The 17,224-nt window shown below is 38.5% G+C and overlaps 2 protein-coding genes and 1 non-coding gene across 7 annotated transcripts; 2 read left to right on the top strand and 1 right to left on the bottom strand.

The window, feature by feature from the left end:
- Positions 1-3,751: 3,751 nt before the first annotated feature.
- On the bottom strand, positions 3,752-8,546 carry LOC110767191 (wax ester synthase/diacylglycerol acyltransferase 11-like). Of its 5 annotated transcripts, XM_088249685.1 has the most exons (9): positions 8,317-8,546; positions 7,492-7,836; positions 6,924-7,397; positions 6,196-6,774; positions 5,558-5,624; positions 5,079-5,191; positions 4,625-4,834; positions 4,393-4,530; positions 3,752-4,214 (listed from the first exon to the last, which is right to left on the bottom strand). In XM_088249685.1, exons 3-9 carry the CDS (start codon positions 7,209-7,211, stop codon positions 4,044-4,046), a joined length of 1,566 nt encoding a protein of 521 aa, XP_088105811.1. In that variant the 5' UTR covers positions 7,212-7,397; positions 7,492-7,836; positions 8,317-8,546; the 3' UTR covers positions 3,752-4,043. The 5 variants fall into 5 exon arrangements, with proteins under 5 accessions (XP_088105811.1, XP_021826359.2, XP_021826358.2 ...); XM_021970667.2 differs by having other exon boundaries at positions 6,924-7,955; XM_021970666.2 differs by having other exon boundaries at positions 6,924-7,836.
- Positions 8,547-8,552: 6 nt separating this feature from the next.
- On the top strand, positions 8,553-8,625 carry TRNAA-CGC (transfer RNA alanine (anticodon CGC)). The gene has a single exon. It is a non-coding gene; the product is annotated as a tRNA-Ala (tRNA).
- Positions 8,626-13,488: 4,863 nt separating this feature from the next.
- Positions 13,489-16,901, top strand: LOC110767189 (putative pectinesterase/pectinesterase inhibitor 34). The gene is made up of 3 exons (XM_021970663.2): positions 13,489-14,596; positions 15,326-15,462; positions 16,072-16,901. Exons 1-3 carry the CDS (start codon positions 13,608-13,610, stop codon positions 16,767-16,769), a joined length of 1,824 nt encoding a protein of 607 aa, XP_021826355.2. The 5' UTR covers positions 13,489-13,607; the 3' UTR covers positions 16,770-16,901.
- The last annotated feature ends 323 nt before the right edge of the window (positions 16,902-17,224 follow it).

Below are 17,224 nucleotides of genomic sequence, written 5' to 3'. Positions count from 1 at the left end.
TGCTTTGCCGATAACTCGTGCTTTTTGTTTTGTCTTTTTCGTTTTCTGAGAAAATAACGATAATGCCCCTACCGTGTTTATCGGATCCGAGTCCAGCCTAAATTTGGACAAATCAAGACTGAAGCTGTCTTTTGGGCTGGGGCTTGGGCTTACTATTTCTCACTCTACTTTTGTTTAAAAAATAAATAAATAAATTTTATTTATAAGAAAAATAACGATATAAGCTTTGAGAATTCTTAAATAATTTCACTTTGTTTTGTTTTTTTATTTAGAAAAGTAACCGGTAAAAAGTGGGAGCATTTTTGCTCACCACTTTAACTCAAAGTGTACCCTTACCATCATTCTCAACACTTTGCCATGAGCATAACCATAGTTCCATAAATACAAAGCAAATAGTTTATTATAGTTATGCCAATAGATACATGTCAAGTGTTGAGCAAAGTGATGATGATACACGTTGGGTTAAAGTAATGAGCAAAAATATTACCGTAAAAAGTGAATACTTATTACTAGGCTGCCCTACTGAGACAAGGCCTAGAAATGTTTTATTATGAAAAAGAAATTAAAATAAAATGGTAGGGAGATCTATTCTTCAGGCAGAAAAAGTGTTCCAACTTGCACATCAAGAAATGTGGAGCTAGAGCGCAGCTTCCATGGTGAGCCCTTTTTCTACAACAACAGCATCACGGATGACTTTGAGTGATTCTTCTAAATCATCCAACAATTTCTTAGGATCAGGTATTGCATCTGGGTCAGTGGCTAAGCAAATAGTCATTTTGTCAACATAGCTTTGAAAATGCATATGCAATGCCTGCAACCATTAAAAAAATAAAAAACTCAATAAACAGACACCCGAGATCATGTGTTCGAATCCCAATTGTGTTTACTATATGGTCAAATTAAGACCACTGTCTTCAAATTGATTGGAATTAGTTGGTAGATTTGGAGGCAAGGAAACCTACATGAGGGTAGCCATAAACATTAGGAGCAATGTAAGCAACTGGGTGGCCATAAAAGCTAACTTCTTCCAGTGGACCAACCAAGTTTGAGAATGTGGAATTAGATAAAACTCTGTGTGCTATTGCTCCACATCCCTGCATTAAATTAATTAAGTCATTAGCTACTTAATCACAAAAAAGATAATTAAGAATATATTTCGTTTGTACCTTAGCTCCTAATAATTTGGTCAAGAGATTGGCAGTTAAGTATGTGGCAGCAGCTTCAAGTGAGTGTTTTTTTTTTTTTTTAATCAGTGAGGGCTTTGGCTCCACGAACATAACCAAAGGGATCATCTTTTTTATATATAAATAGTATAGCCGCGCGGCTATACTTTTTATATATATTAAAAAACACCCGCGCGGCTATATTCGTTTTATTTTTTTAAAAACCCTAGTATAGCCGGGCGGCTATACGATATAAGTATATTATATTTAGGATTATTCTCAGCAATGGTCCCTCAACTATACCCCAAGTTACACTTTGGTCACTCAAGTCAAATATTAGTTGCAGAGGTCACTCAATTAGGTGTTTTGTTGCACCGTTAGTCCTACCTTCAAGTCTCTCTAACGGCAGGGACTAATGGTGCAACACAACATCTAATTGAGTGACCAAAATGTAACTCCGAGTATAGTTGAGGGATCATTGCAACAAATAATGTTAACTGAAAAGTCACATTTGCCCTTCAATAATTTAAGAGATGCTTGCCACGTCATCATTTTAAGCAGAAAAAGTAACAGACTTAACATTAGGACTAACGGTGCAACAAAACACCTAATTGAGTGACCTCTGCAACTAATATTTGAGTTGAGTGACCAAAGTGTAACTTGGGGTATAGTTGAGGGACCATTGCTGCGAATAACCCTTATATTTAATAGGGGTATAGCCACACGGCTATACTATTTATTGAAAAAAAATAAAAGAAAAGGACCCTTCTAGTTGCATTAGTTTATACTTTATAAATATTAATTTGCTAGTTTCCACATCTCCAAAAGTAGATATTGAAGAGAGAGAAATTTCACAATAAATCAATTTGAGAGTTCCTTTTTTTTTTTTTTTGTGAGTTGGAGTGTAGTTTGGTCTATCTCATTCTCTCGAGTGCTACTAAATTTTGTTACTGTAGACATTATTTGTTGTAGAGAATTGCATGCTGAGTTGGAGTGTTCTTTCTTGGTAATTGCTTCACATTTCAAACTACACTTTACATGAACGATACTACCACCTCACTAACTACTATACCCTTAAATCTTTGTTTGAAATTGTTGTTCTGGTTGGCAAAGAGATTGCAAAATCACCATCTTGCATTTTTGTTACAACAAGTAAGAAATAATCTTAGCCTCTCACATTCTTTCACAGTTAGTAAAATACGAAACGGGAAAAATATGAATAAAATATGTACGTGTTTTATTCAGCAATATTTTGGCAAATTACAACTAATAAGTTCAGCCACTATATAATATTTTAATATGATTGATTTAAATTTTTTTATATATATATATTATTTTTATTCAATAATATGTGAAAATTATTTGAATAATACGTGAATTTTGTGTCTATAATTAAAAAATTTGTGAAAAACAAGTGTATTAAACATGAAAAATACATACGTACATGTACAATACGAGTATTAAACGTGAAAATGCTAAATTCTTTATACTGTTAATAGCTCTAAAAAGGTTAAAATTCAAAAGGGGACAATAAAGACTCGGATAATGGCTTAATAGTAATGGATAATGCTCTAAACTACTCTTATAGGTAAACAAAAATGGGGAAAAAACAATTAACAAAAAAAAGATCACAATATCTATGTAAAGAATATAGCCGATCGGCTATACTATTTATTAAAAAAATTAAAAAAAGAGCCCAGTAAAGCCGTGCGGCTATACAATTTTTAAATAAAAAATCCCGAGTATAGCCGTTCGGCTACACTAGTTATAAAAAAAAGTACCAGCTTAGCGCCTAGCGAGTAAGTGCCTACGTGTCAAAAAATGTATAGCCGCATGGCTATACTTTTATTTATTTATTCCAATCCAATTTCCCCAACCCCAGCTGGTCTTGGCCTCTTTGGCCATCATATCAGCCAGAGCCTGTTGTATGAGTCAAACCCAAGTACTAGTTTTAAACTTTCGGATTTTCATTAAGAATTAGAGATGTGTCAAGTAGTTTTATGCTTTGTTTTAAACTCACCTGAATCTCAACAGTTGCTCTTAAGTTCACGATAATGTTTGCTCTAAGGCGGATGCTTTTTGGAAGATTATTATTTCTCTTCTGCTTTGCTCCCTCATCTTTCTCATATTCATGACCTGCTATATTGATATATAGAATATGCAGATAGATACTAATGGTTGAATTTAAACTATTTAGGTAACAGTAGAAAGGGAAGAAAACTCACCATACCGTGAGAGGCCTGCTTGTGTCATTCCCACTACAGCATCATTTATGGTCTGATCAATGGAAAGAGAAACTAAGTACATAAATTATACAGTTTTTTCAAGAAAAAAAGGGCTATGGAAAGATGCATGCACAAGTTAACAATTGAGCAGGCCAACCAATTCTCAGAGGTGGGTTGAGCCTCTGCACAAGTCAGGTACGTGTGGCTCTGTGCAGGCCTGCCCATAATACAAAAGGACCAATGAAACCCAACTGCAATAAATTAAGTACTATGAATGTATGAAAAACCAAGCACTAAACAATTGTTACTCTAAACTGCTCAAAGTATCGGTCTGAATTGATTTGGGTTAATGGCATTGGCATGTCACTGTAATGTGGTTTTACATAACTGAGCAAAGCTCTCTGTAAGTACATTACCAAAGCTTACCCTACAAGAAAATGACAGCTTCAATTAACTACCTAAAAGACAAACATCACAGCTACGTTGAACCAACTACCTAGTCCACAATAGCAAGAAGAATCACGAGTTTGCAGCAGCACATGCAGCTGTTTGAGCTGTGTTTCCACTTATGTCCAGAACAACTCCAAAAAACCAATACTTGGGGATGCGCAAATAGAAGCTTAGACAATCTATTCTCTATCGAGACTAGTTTAGCCTAGACAACTTCTTCCTTGGTGAGCCCTCTGTCTAAAACAGCATCACAAATGAGTTTGAGTGATTCCTCTAAATCATCCAACAACTTATTAGGGTCAGGTATTACGTCCGGGTCGATGGTTAAGCAAATCGTCATTTTATCAACGTAGCTTTGGAAATGCATATGCAGTGCCTGCAACAGAATGGCAAAAGCGAACATAAATAAAAAAAACCAAATAAAAAGTATATTCACCATTTTTCAAGAACAGAGTCAGGTAGTTGTTTCCAATATTTTAGATTGCAGTTAATTGGTAGATTTGGAGGCAACTTCATGATCAAGGAGAATTATTGGCATTTATAAGAGAACCTACATGAGGATGCCCGTAAACGTAAGGAGCCATGAAAGTTATTGGATGGCCGTAAAAGCTAATTTCTTCAAGGGGACCAACCAAGTTTGAGAATGATAGTGTGGAATGAGAAATAACTCTGTGTGCTATAGATCCAGCAGCCTGCGTGTGAAAACATTGACATTCTTAAAAACTATTCTAGTGTTCGCTCCTTAAAATAACAATATGCTGGAGAAGACAGAGGAAATATTGGTACCTTAGCTCCTATAATTTTGATTAAAACATTGGCAATTAAGTATGTGCAGAAAGCTTCAAGCGAGTGCTTTTTTCGATCAATGACGGCTTTGGCTTGACGAACATAATCCAGTGGTCCATCTTGTAGGGCGATGGTGAAGGGGATAAGAATATATCCGAACCTATTACCCCACCTAGCCTTGGACGTCTTAGCCATCATATCAGCCAGAGCCTGTGATGTAAATAACATAAGAGAAGAAACAGTATATGCGAGCTAGGCAAACTAAGCATCTTTTACCGGGGAAAAATGTTTCCTGGACAACTTCTGAATGATATTATATCCTATGTTGTCATATAAGGCCATATCACAATTATGAATAGAAACCAATTCACAGTTTTAGATTTCCACTGAGATATCATATAGTTTGGCTACGCTGTTTTATATGCATGCATGAAGATTGAGGAGGGGTATTCACCTGGATTCCAACAGTTGGTCTTAAATTAGCGAGAACATTTGCTCTCAGGCGGATGTTTTTCGGAAGATTACTCCTCTTCTGCTTTGATCCCTCGTATTTCTCATTTTGGCCTGCTGATTAGAACAACGAGCTAAGGAATACATTGAACCATTTGTTTGTCCAGAGGTAAAGGTGTTTCATGCTTCTTTATCTTGAAATGTGAAGTGAAAAAATAATTGAGAGAAACTACATTTTAACTGATAAGATGACAAATACTTGTGTTCTAATCTTAAACATCAGACTAATCAATTTGAATACATGACACTATGAAAACTTTATGTGGGAGTAGGAACTTCTTTAAACATTTCCAAGATGTTTCTTGCCAATTGAAACGAAAGAAAAATCTTTAATAACTCAACTAACAGAATAATGTTACCGATATAATCTGCTCGGGTAATATTACAAAGGGAAGGGAAGAATCAATTCCAAGGAAAACTCACCATATCTGCGGTTCAGATACTGCGATAGACCCGCTTGTGTCACTCCGAATACAACATCATTGATAGTCTGGTTAATGTTAAAATAATTTACTTTCAGAAAATCCATGTGAAAAGAAGCATATGCAGGGGTACTAATAAAGAAAACTTGTTAATGGTCTGCTTTATGTTCCAATATTATTAATCAATAAGCGGATACAGAATGTTTTGAACAAACCCCACCAGACGGCAGATGGTTGTCCAGCCGCATTTTTTTATCATCACATCAGAAAGTTCATGATAGCTGCCACCATTTTGCTACGACTGGGCTGGACTAGACCTAAATTCTGGTCCCAGTCATTAAGGATTGGGACTAGAATTTGGTAGCTTCGTTGGATACCAAAAAAATTACCACAAAAAGAAGTATGCGCTCTGCCTTTCAGGTTAATGTAACACGAACTAATATATTGGTTCATCATAACTACAGGAGCCATAAACCTCCAATAATTTGTGACTGCCCAACCGTACAGTATGGCATTATAGCATCTGAGTACTATATCATTTGCCCTTTTCAATTTTCATGTTTATACCAAGCTTTTCCCAAAGAAGTGTGTGCGTGTGCCTAATGTCTACGTATATTTTTCAAGAATTGATCAACATACCATCCCCATTGCGTTCTTCACTTGCTTTATGTGATCCAAACTGACTGTCCGATGCACGAAGCGCTTGGCAGTGAGCTCAACACCAGGGGCACCTTTGATAGGAGTTTTTGTGTCTTGCCAAAATACAAGTGTTGCTATAAACAGCACCATATCCACTAAAGTGTTCCATATCAGTGTTATTCCAGACCAAATAGCCAATATGAACCACCAGAACCAGCTCGAATTACTTGAAGAATCCGCCCGAGTCTTGGTGGGAACAGTAGGCAATGCATCTGGGTCAGATGTTTTTCTGGTACATGCTAGAAGAAGTGACATGAGAGATGCACCATCACCCATTGAATGGTGAAGCCGAAACACTGCAACAGCTTCTGCATACGAGGTTTTAACATTGAGGAGATGTACCTCCCATAATGGCTTGGAAAGGTCAAGAGGTGCTGTGGTAAGGTTTGAAATGTAGTCTTCTACAAATTGATCAGGATGGTCTATATTTGAATCCAAGTTTGGAACAAAAACATGGTCTTCTTCATTTACCGATACTCGGATCCATCTCTTCTTTCCACCTTTGCTATCCTTGTTCTCCTGTGAATTATACAACAGAAAGCTTTAAACAAGTATCAACTGGATTTACCATAACAATGTCCCAAAAGTAACTAATGTCTGCAGAAACAATAAGAAACCATATACAAATAAACAAAGAAAAGAAGGAAGGAATGGAATAGTTTCTTTACCAGCTTGCTAGAGAAGCGAGGATGATGATACAAGGTTTCCTTTAAACCAGCTTTAACAACTTCCGCATTGATTCCTGTCTGGAAACCCATGACTATAACGATGTAGCAGTTGAACTGAGGTGAATGAAACAAACGGGATGCCGGGCTTAGAGTTAGACGATCTTCGTTGGTGATTGGCTCATCATGTCTGCTGGTAGCTGCAACTTTTGTCTCTGGCTCCATGTCTTGTGGTTTTTTAATTGTGTTGATCTCACTTTTCAACAAAGCTTGTGTCTTTTTGTGATACATGAGTGTCTTCTGCTCTTTGTTCTCATGTGGGTTTTAAGTACGCGATGAGCAGTTCATTTAATAGGTGGGGACGATGAAAAATAACCCTGAATTTGTTAGTTGAAGTAGTTGACTCTGTCACTGCCATTGTGGAAAACTCTCACCCTCTACTTGATCTCATCACCATCATGAGGGGCAAGCCAAAGTCTAGGAAAGCAGGATAAGTCACATTTTTACAGAGAAACAAAGAACTTTGCAGCCGATTGCATGGCTTAAATTGGCCTGGGAACATAGATACTACCTTGCTTCCTTGTTGGAAAAACCCCCTGAATTCTGAAGTAAAAAATAACATCATTCGATGGTGATCCCTCCATTTTCTCTTCATAGTTTAATAATGTTGGTCCGAAAGGGCTCAAAGTCAAAGCTCAGTGGCTTCCTTCTAACAAATAACAATTGAGAAAGCCATGGACTTTCAAAGGTAGGCCAAGTCTTTGCCACGAGTTAAGTCAGACAGGCTTCATCATGTGTAGGCCTGACCGGGCCACAGTTGGAAGGGCCTTGCAATTGGGCCCTGGTCTCTGTATAGTACGAGTTAGAGCCTGTACATTCACTGAGTTAACTCAGCCAAATTTCACAGGCTGCTGCACTGCACGGCCACATAACATAATTGTTAAAACCTCCAACTCCAATTAGATCCATTCAAATTCAAAGCCGCCACCATCTGAAACCCCCACCCAACTCCAAGAAATGAAAGTTGATGAATTTCTGTATTTATTATAAGGCAGCAAGCAAAGAAGCTCTTATTATTATTAACGCCAACTTGTACCGACCTATCTCTGCTCGTCCGTGGATGGATGCAGAGAGAACAAGAAGCCAAGCAGACCAAACCAGATATCAACAATCCTATAGACTATAAGGACTAAAGACTAGTTCATCTCCAAGCTTTGTGGATCAAACCAACAATTCCTGCATTATATTTGGATCCAATCCAACTAACTTTCTAGTTTATTGTCAATGCTACATACGAATCACCCACCATATTGATACAAATGTATTACGCATCGAAGAATGAAGGTAAAACTTTAAAAAGGACAAAACTTGAGCAGTGAGAAGTGAAGAATAATACCTTGCGACCTCAGAACTCTGGTTTCTTCCCAATTTTGATGGAGCTCTCCTCTCTCTCTCTCTCCGTCTGTCGCTGGCTAACTGATGCAATCGGTCCGCTTGTTTGTAAACAAATGGCAAGTTCAACGCTTACAGATTTAGAATGTTATGCAAAATGTCCCCCACCCACCCAATATAATAATACGATTGTTGTCTAGCTCAATGATAATATATTTTTCAGGAGAGTTAATCACAACAGGGGGTGTAGCTCATATGGTAGAGCGCTCGCTTCGCATGCGAGAGGCACGGGGTTCGATTCCCCGCACCTCCATCTCTCCATCTGTTTTATTTACTTATCCACCTTTATCAAGTATGAAGGGTACACCGTACGCGTACGCGGTCGTATCGTTTTACGACAGGGGGGTTAGCCTAGCCTCGTGTGATGGGGCTTCTCTTCTCTGTCATGGGCCTGGCCTGGGCCCACTTATCTTTCTTGCTTTCGCTAATAGGATAGTTTTTGGAAGTTTCCAAATTCCACGTTTATGACTAATCTTATAACTTATTCATTCACGCGTTATTGCAGTAGCTAACTGATTGACGATGCGATACAAATAATAAAGGGAGATTCACTATTATACATAATATAAGAGCCCAAATTATTAAAAAATCATATATATAAAATGGACTTTAGAAACACACTCAAAGCTCATTTACAACATAACAAAAAGAACTGTCATTGATTTCTTAAAACAAACTCAACCCCAAAACCTCATAAAAAAGTCCAAAACACTCAATAGGGAGGGGTAAGATATTCGTGATAGAATGAGTATATGACTAAAGATTTCAATAATAAATTTGGAACCTGAAATAATATTTTTATTTGTGGTCCAAAAACTAAGAAACATTAGGGAGGGGTAAGATATTCGTGATAGAATGTGGTCCAAAAACTCCAAAATGCATATGGGATATGGCCCATTCATTCCATTAATCCATGATCCATCCTTCTCTTTTTCTCTCTCTATCTCTCTCTCTCATTGGTATAAACCATATTTCTCTCTCTCACACTATCAAACAACATTTGTAGTGGACAGTTGTCATATTATAATTGTGTCTGTCTACCCAATTTTCTCACAAATATATTTCAACATATATATATATATATATATATATGGATAGTTAATTAAGCTAATCCTCCTTGGTCAGTGAAGTGAATATAGCTAGCTAAGCAAAACTAGGGCTGGTGGAAGTTGTTTTCGTCAGTTTTATCTTGTGAATGAAAGGTCCTATGTGACACCGACCCAAATTCATTAAACTACAAGTGCCGCTGTTATTATAGTTAACTTGACTTCAAACCATCTTTGCGTGAATCCTGATGTTTTTCTTCCTACTTTTTTTTCAATTGGGAAAGTGATTTGCCCAGTATAATCAAATATAGTAATACCTAGCTACTCTCGCTTTCTTTTTGCATTAGCTTTTTTTGATGTGACTTTCTTTCATAGCATAATAGGCTCAAACTCAAAGGGAAGCTAGTTTGCTTTAATAGACATGATAATGACTCCCCTCTTCCCTCTTTTCATATAATCATCTAATTTTTTAAGGACACCTTTTTCATAACAAGAATATTAAGACTCGAACTCATAATTTTTTCTGAAAAAACATACATTTGCTCCAAACCACTACACTAGTCTCACTTTCTCCTATAATCATATACTTATTGCAAGTGATGGAAATCGTGAATTTATGGTGTTTACGAAAATAACTAATGTCTACTTAAGGACCTATGAGATTAGATATTTACCGTATATAAGTCGACGACAACTACAAATAGAATTTGGCGTGTAATTAGATGCGCGTAAATTTGCACACTAACAAACTTAACTTTTGATTAAACTTTGGACAAATCAATTACTTGCTCGGTGGTAAAAAAAATTATTTTTATTTTTAAGGTGAAACAAGATGAAAGAATAAGGAGGATGACCATTCTTGTCTTTAGTCCGGTTAAATATTGTGGAGGGATTGACGGCTGAAAACATATATATATAAAGCAATCAAATATTTAGAAACCATTTTGTTTGTATTAATTAAAGATCATTATTCCTTCCAAAAAAATTAAAAGATCATTATCAAATCATTATCAAAAGCAACCATGATTAGAACACTCACCTATATATTATTATATATTTATATATTGTCTCATTAATTGGGTGATACTCATTAGTTAGGCATATGGATATAGATACTTGAATTGAAAATCTGATCCATGTACTGCGATGTTTTCGTTAGGGAAGCATGTGGACGGCTCCACAACTCATACAAATAAAAATGCTAGGGGCTTAGCCACCACACCTCTCCAGTCTTAATAATTTGCCTGCAAAATCTTATTAGAAAATCTTACAGCATTAATAATATGTGCCTCCAAAAATAATTAGTCGATGAGGTGATGTGTATATATGTGTTAATAGTTAAACAAATCATGTGATTATGAAGGGAGCAATAGGCCCTGTGTCCCCTACCATAATGAAAGCAGTCACATGCACTTGCATGCAATGCTTCCAAATCTCTTTTTGGTTTTGTTAATTTGCTTTTAGCTTGCTGTTGGTGGTGGTGGTGTGACCAGTAATTCTCTCATTGCTATGGTCAAATCCTTCCTTTTCTCTATAGATCCACGTTGGACTTAAACAACTCATTATTATTTCTTCAATATTAATGCATTTTAATCATTAACTAACCATACCACCTTCTTTTTTGGCTTTCCTTAAAATGTAAAAGCATAAATAAATCATGCATTGTACGAGTAAAACGCATCTGATGTGATGTAACAATTTTAAATTTGAATTGAAACTGGAATTGTCTCCGTTTCCATATTCATACTTGTAACAATTTTCTAGCCAACCAAACACAAGAGTAATGCAAAAAATGACATCATGAGATACAACAAAAGGTCCTCTCTCATACGAATTCGAAGAAATAAAAGATGAAAAACAAACAAACAAAAAGTCAAAGTCGTCGTGAGTGCTCATGAACCATGGCGAAAGTATTCTAATTGTAATTCACTGTCGGCGAAATTTGATCGGGACTCCTTCTGTATCTGCTTTACGTGTTACATACTGCTGCTAACCCTGTTTCGCCACAAGAAGATTTGTTGAATTTTGTCTTTGAAGTCCACAATAAATGGTAAAAGAAAAATATTATATTCATATATGATTTTCAGAGAGAAATACCACAATATATTGTCACAGGTTTCTTCCAAATCCCGAATTGCTTTTTTCCAAGGAGCGTTTTTATTCACCACCAAAGCAAAGGGCAAAGGGGAAAGGGGAAAGGACTTGCCTTCCTCGTAAGGTAATCGATCGCCTTTTATATATGTCCCTTTTTCTTTTGCCTAACTGCATGCATCTTTGGCACAAAGCGCCCCCTTTTATTTATTTGTATTGACTTGTTCCTTATTTTAATAAATTCGGTCCTAAATTCGAACTTATATATGATATGAATCTATGATACATGATGAGTCATGACCAAAGGGAAAAGATAACGTAATTTAATTGCATTTTGTTCTTGAGCAGATTTTCTAATTTTTCTGTTGAAAATTGTACAAGTCTCAATTATTAGAATGAGAATCTAAAATATTCTGGCATCAGATCGCTTTCCACGAAGGTGGGTATATATACAAAGGCCTACATCATGGAGTCGGGCCTCACGTCCTTTTTTTAATGATTAAAAAAGTTGAAAAATGAACTAATGTGCCATACGGTACCTTGTTAATTTCTGCTTAATTATAAAAAGCAATCTTAATTTGGCTAAGTTGTGATTAGAGAAGTGATTTTAATTCATTCTACTTGCATGAATGAGGAAGGTAGGGTGGGCTATTTTCTACTTAAATCTTGGCAGGATCGATCACGATATATAACACCCTCCCACCCCAACCCCAAAGAAAGTAAATGCACTGAAAACAAAGTCAATCTACATATTCTCCCATTAGATTTATGACCTAAACAAAGTCTTTAAACACCATTACTTCTTACGTGCACAAAGAAATTAATATGCAAAAATGGACCAGATTAAAATCCCTAAACAGCTAAACACTAGCATTCATGTGTAGTACTGGTGGTCAATGTCTAGACATAATGCAGACAAAGATAGAGTTGAGTTGAGAGAACGTACGTGCGTTGTGGAAAAGAGGTTTAAACTTGTAAGCAATTTCTTGTGATATATCAAAGCTCAAAAAAGGTATATCAATGTCAGTCCTATTCACATATATTGTTAATAGTGCCATCAAATTACAAGTATACATCACATCCACGCTTCCATTACAAGTATACATCAAACACTAATAATCTCTCAAAATCTTATACATATATTAATGATTTCTTATGGACCATTTGATTCAAGTTTGAATTCTTTTGGTACGTCTCGTAAAATAATATAGTTTAAATAAAATTAAAAAAAAAAAACTAGTTAAATTTGTTTATACCCTAGTCCTAATTTGTACATGTGAATGAATACAAGATAGGAACAAATGTGGTTTAAAAAAGGTAGAAAAAGATGTCATGCGCAACAAGATACTTACTACTGAGCAGCACAGTCTCAAGTTAGCTTAAGAGCTAAGAGAATCATGCAATGCAATGCATGCACTGTGAATCTGTGATGTGCAGGCAGACACACACCACTATCTATCCTTAACTTTAACTAAAGATTTTGACGTCAACCAAACATATAGTTTCTTTCTAAATTCTAGTACATGTTCCATCTCCTTCCACTTGTTCAAAACTCTATATATAATTAAAAACCAAACTCTATTTTCATTAAAAATTACAAATAGAAACCTCTTTTGTTGTTGTCTAAAGTAACACTCTGACTATTTTACCCCAAAAAAGTAAGACTGTGACTCTTTCGACCTAAAAAAACAAGACAGACTGTGACTCTGTATTAGTGGAAAAAAACATCCCTACCCCCGTTGCATTACGCTGGGGACTCATAATAGTAGCAGCCAGCTAATCCCCCTTTCGACACAGACCTCACACCAACCTCTTTTATTCTCCTCTCGTCCCCACCCCTTCTCTCTCCATCTCTCCATTTCATCATATATACATACGTACGTACACCAACGCACATACACACCCGTCTTCTTCTTCTTATTAATATTTTAATATTTAATTCACAAGTTAATTAATTAATTATATATAAATACACAGCCCCCACCCTATCTTTAAACCCCACACTTCAATCTTCCCTCTTTCACTCTCTCTGCTCAAACTCAGACCTGCCCATCTCTCCAATTTAACTCTTCCGGCGAAAACAACAGAAATCAAAACAATGGGCTACGGCAGACTCCAACCGTCGGACCCGGGAGGCTCCTCCATGCACCACGTGGCCGACCAACCCCAAAACCCACCCTCCTCTTTCTCCAACTCCAAACCCAACAACAAAAAAAAGCTCATCCTAATCTCCCTCCTCTCCGCCGCTCTCATTCTCGCCTCCGCCGTCTCCGCCGTCCTCCTCCTCGTCGTCCGCTCCAAGGCCTCCCCCCAATCCTCCGGCCCCCACCTCAAGCCCACCCAGGCCATCTCCGACGCCTGCGCCAAGACTCAGTTCCGCTCCCTCTGCGTCAACTCCCTCCTCGACTTCCCCGGCTCCGTCCACGCGTCCGAGCAGGACCTCGTCCACATTTCCTTCAACATGACGCTGCAGCACCTCAGCAAAGCCCTCTACCTCTCCTCCTCTCTCTCCTACCTCCAGATGGACCCGCACTCCCGCTCCGCCTACGACGACTGCCTCGAGCTCCTCGACTCCTCCATCGACGCCCTCTCCCGCTCCCTCACCTCCGTAGCCCCCGGGGCCGCCGCCGCCGCTGCATCCACCCAGGACGTGCTGACGTGGCTGAGCGCGGCACTCACTAATCAGGACACGTGCGGGGAGGGGTTCTCGCAGGCGAGTGGGCCCGTGAAGAGCGAGATGGACACGAGGCTCAGGGACTTGTCGGAGCTCGTGAGCAACTGCCTCGCGATCTACTCGGCAATCGGCGCCGGCGACGATTTCTCTGGGGTGCCGATTCAGAACCGGAGGAGGTTGCTGAATTCGATGGAGCGCGACATCATGGGAGATAATGCCGATGTCTCTCGAGATTTGCCGAGATGGCTGAGCAGTAGGGAGAGGAAGTTGCTGTCGGTGCCGGTGTCGCAGATACAGGCCGACATCATTGTCTCGAAAGACGGCAACGGAACGTACAAGACGATCGCCGAGGCGATCAAGAAGGCGCCTGAATATAGTTCTCGCCGGATCGTTATTTACGTGAGGGCAGGAAGGTAATTGATCCCACTCTCACTCACTCACTCATAAAGCTGAGTTTGGTGCTCTGTTCTTTGTTCTTTGGATTTTAATTAAAATTAATCACTTTTGGCATCCGATGGAGTGGTTGCTTTGCTTTGGGTAGCCATTATTCCGTGAAAAGATTTTCTCAAAAGCGCTTATTTTTGTTGGTAATAAAATTCCTTTTGTGTATTCATTTGTGCATTGACTTTAAGTCGGGCTCCCTTTTATCACACACAACACGGAAGTATAATAATGTGACTCACTGCATTAATATTAATCCTCCCCGCCCCCCTTTCTGACTGATTAAATTAGGTTTTACGAAAATACCCCTTTTCCTGTGGTACTTTAGAGTTTAATTAATGGAGAATGAATTTTTTATTTTATCTTTTGGTGATGTGAGTGATTGTCGGTGGAGAGTGGTCGTACTCGTATTATTGGATTGGTTTGGGATGATGCTTGCATAGACGTTGTTTTCTACCCACAGTCATAAATTGTAAGGCACACGATGGATTTGTGCATGTAATGTGACATCTACTGGCATGTGCGGGTCAATTTAATTCTTGCTGGCATCCACTTCAAACTTCAAACTCCAAACTCCAAACTCCAAACTCCAAAGGAATGCTTTGCGTGGAACCTTTTTTTTTATTTTTATTTTTATTTTTATTTTTAGTAATTAGTAAAAATTACATTTCTTTTTAATTTTTTTAATTTTTTAATTGCAGGTACGAAGAGGATAATTTGAAGGTGGGGAGGAAGAAAACCAACTTGATGTTCATTGGAGATGGGAAGGGCAAAACAGTGATTACAGGTGGGAGAAGCGTTTCTCAGAGCATCACCACTTTCCACACAGCAAGCTTCGGTAATTTTCTCTTCCCACCCTACTGCCTGATCATTGTTTTCACTTTCTTCTGAACAAAAAAAGATAATTCTACTTTAATCTAATCTACTCTCATATTTACTCTCATATCCTCATTATTCATTACCATGCATGAAATGAGTTACTACTTGCACGTGTCCTGTTGTTGTTGTATACAAGTATTCTCTCTCATGCAACTTTGGTGATGCTTGTCTGACCTCATATCCTTTCTAACCACCTGAACTGCGAAAATTCTAAATGAGGCCCTTGTTAAATTGTTAAGCTTTTTTCCTACAACTTTTACTTGAAATATTAGTTGGCATCTACAATTATTCTTTATTTGGAGGTTTGGGAATTTTAAATTGGCATATAAAGAAAGAATTGAATATTAGTGTCTTTGTGTCATTTCATGCCAAAGCAACAATTCTACCTCCAAAGTGGAATCTTCTCATTCTTCTCTTCTCCTACCTAATATTATTTATCTCCTATCCACCCAATTCAGTCAAATCCCAACCCAATTGTATTATTATTTGAGGTCGGTGGGTAGGTAGACCGTAGAAGTAATTAGATGATGCGTTTATTGAGAATTTATTTGTTGTTGTTTGTCCACAGCGGCAACTGGAGCTGGTTTTATTGCACGGGACATAACGTTTGAGAATTGGGCCGGGCCCAGCAAGCACCAAGCCGTAGCCCTCCGAATCGGGGCCGACCACGCCGTCGTCTACCGCTGCAACATCATCGGATACCAAGACACATTTTACGTCCACTCCAACCGCCAGTTCATCCGGGAAACCGACATTTACGGAACAGTCGACTTCATTTTCGGCAACGCCGCTGTAGTTTTCCAAAACTGCAGTATCTACGCCCGGAAGCCCCTGCCCTCTCAGAAGAACACGATCACCGCCCAAAACCGAAAGGACCCGAATCAGAACACGGGCATTTCGATCCACGCTTGCCGGATCCTCGCCACCTCCGATCTCGAGGCGGCCAAGGGTAGCTTCCCGACGTATCTGGGCCGTCCGTGGAAGTTGTACTCGAGGGTCGTGTACATGTTATCGTATATTGGCGATCACGTACATCCACGTGGATGGCTCGAGTGGAATACCACTTTTGCCCTTGACACGCTGTACTACGGTGAATACATGAATTCTGGGCCGGGCGGGGCAGTGGGGCAGCGGGTGAAGTGGCCCGGGTACAGGGTGATTACCTCCCCGGTGGAGGCGGGTAAGTTTACGGTTGCACAGTTTATATATGGGTCGTCGTGGTTGCCGTCTACCGGAGTGGCATTCTTGGCCGGGCTTTCGGTCTAAAATTACAGTCCGCAGTAAACCATTAGTGGGTAAATGCTCTATTTTGTTGGTAACTGTATGAATATAGTCTTTATATTTTGTTGTATATTTTTTTTCAACATTATATGAGAATAAGTCGCAATGTTCTTTTTAGTCATTTGACTCAATGATGTTGGTGGTATTGGTATACGAGAACTCCCGTCGCATCATTCGTGTAGTAAAATAATGTAAGAAATTATGTGCGTGCGTGGAATGCGAACAAACTGGAGGACAATAATGTCAATTTCAGATATTGACTCTATTGTCATTTGAATGATTGGATCTTTGTGGTCGTCGTCACCATTTTCAATTAGTGTTTGGTGTCTGTCTGTGGGGTCGTGACGGTGGGAAGAAAAATGATGTGGGGACTTGGGAGCTTCGTGGAAGTGAGAAGTAGCTCCTCAGATGAGGCCACATTTTCATGACTGAATCTGAAA

Source organism: Prunus avium, chromosome 2 (assembly GCF_965620075.1).
Source record: "Prunus avium chromosome 2, drPruAviu1.hap1.1, whole genome shotgun sequence".
Taxonomy (NCBI): Eukaryota; Viridiplantae; Streptophyta; class Magnoliopsida; order Rosales; family Rosaceae; genus Prunus; species Prunus avium.
This window is presented reverse-complemented; position numbering and strand designations above follow the sequence as displayed.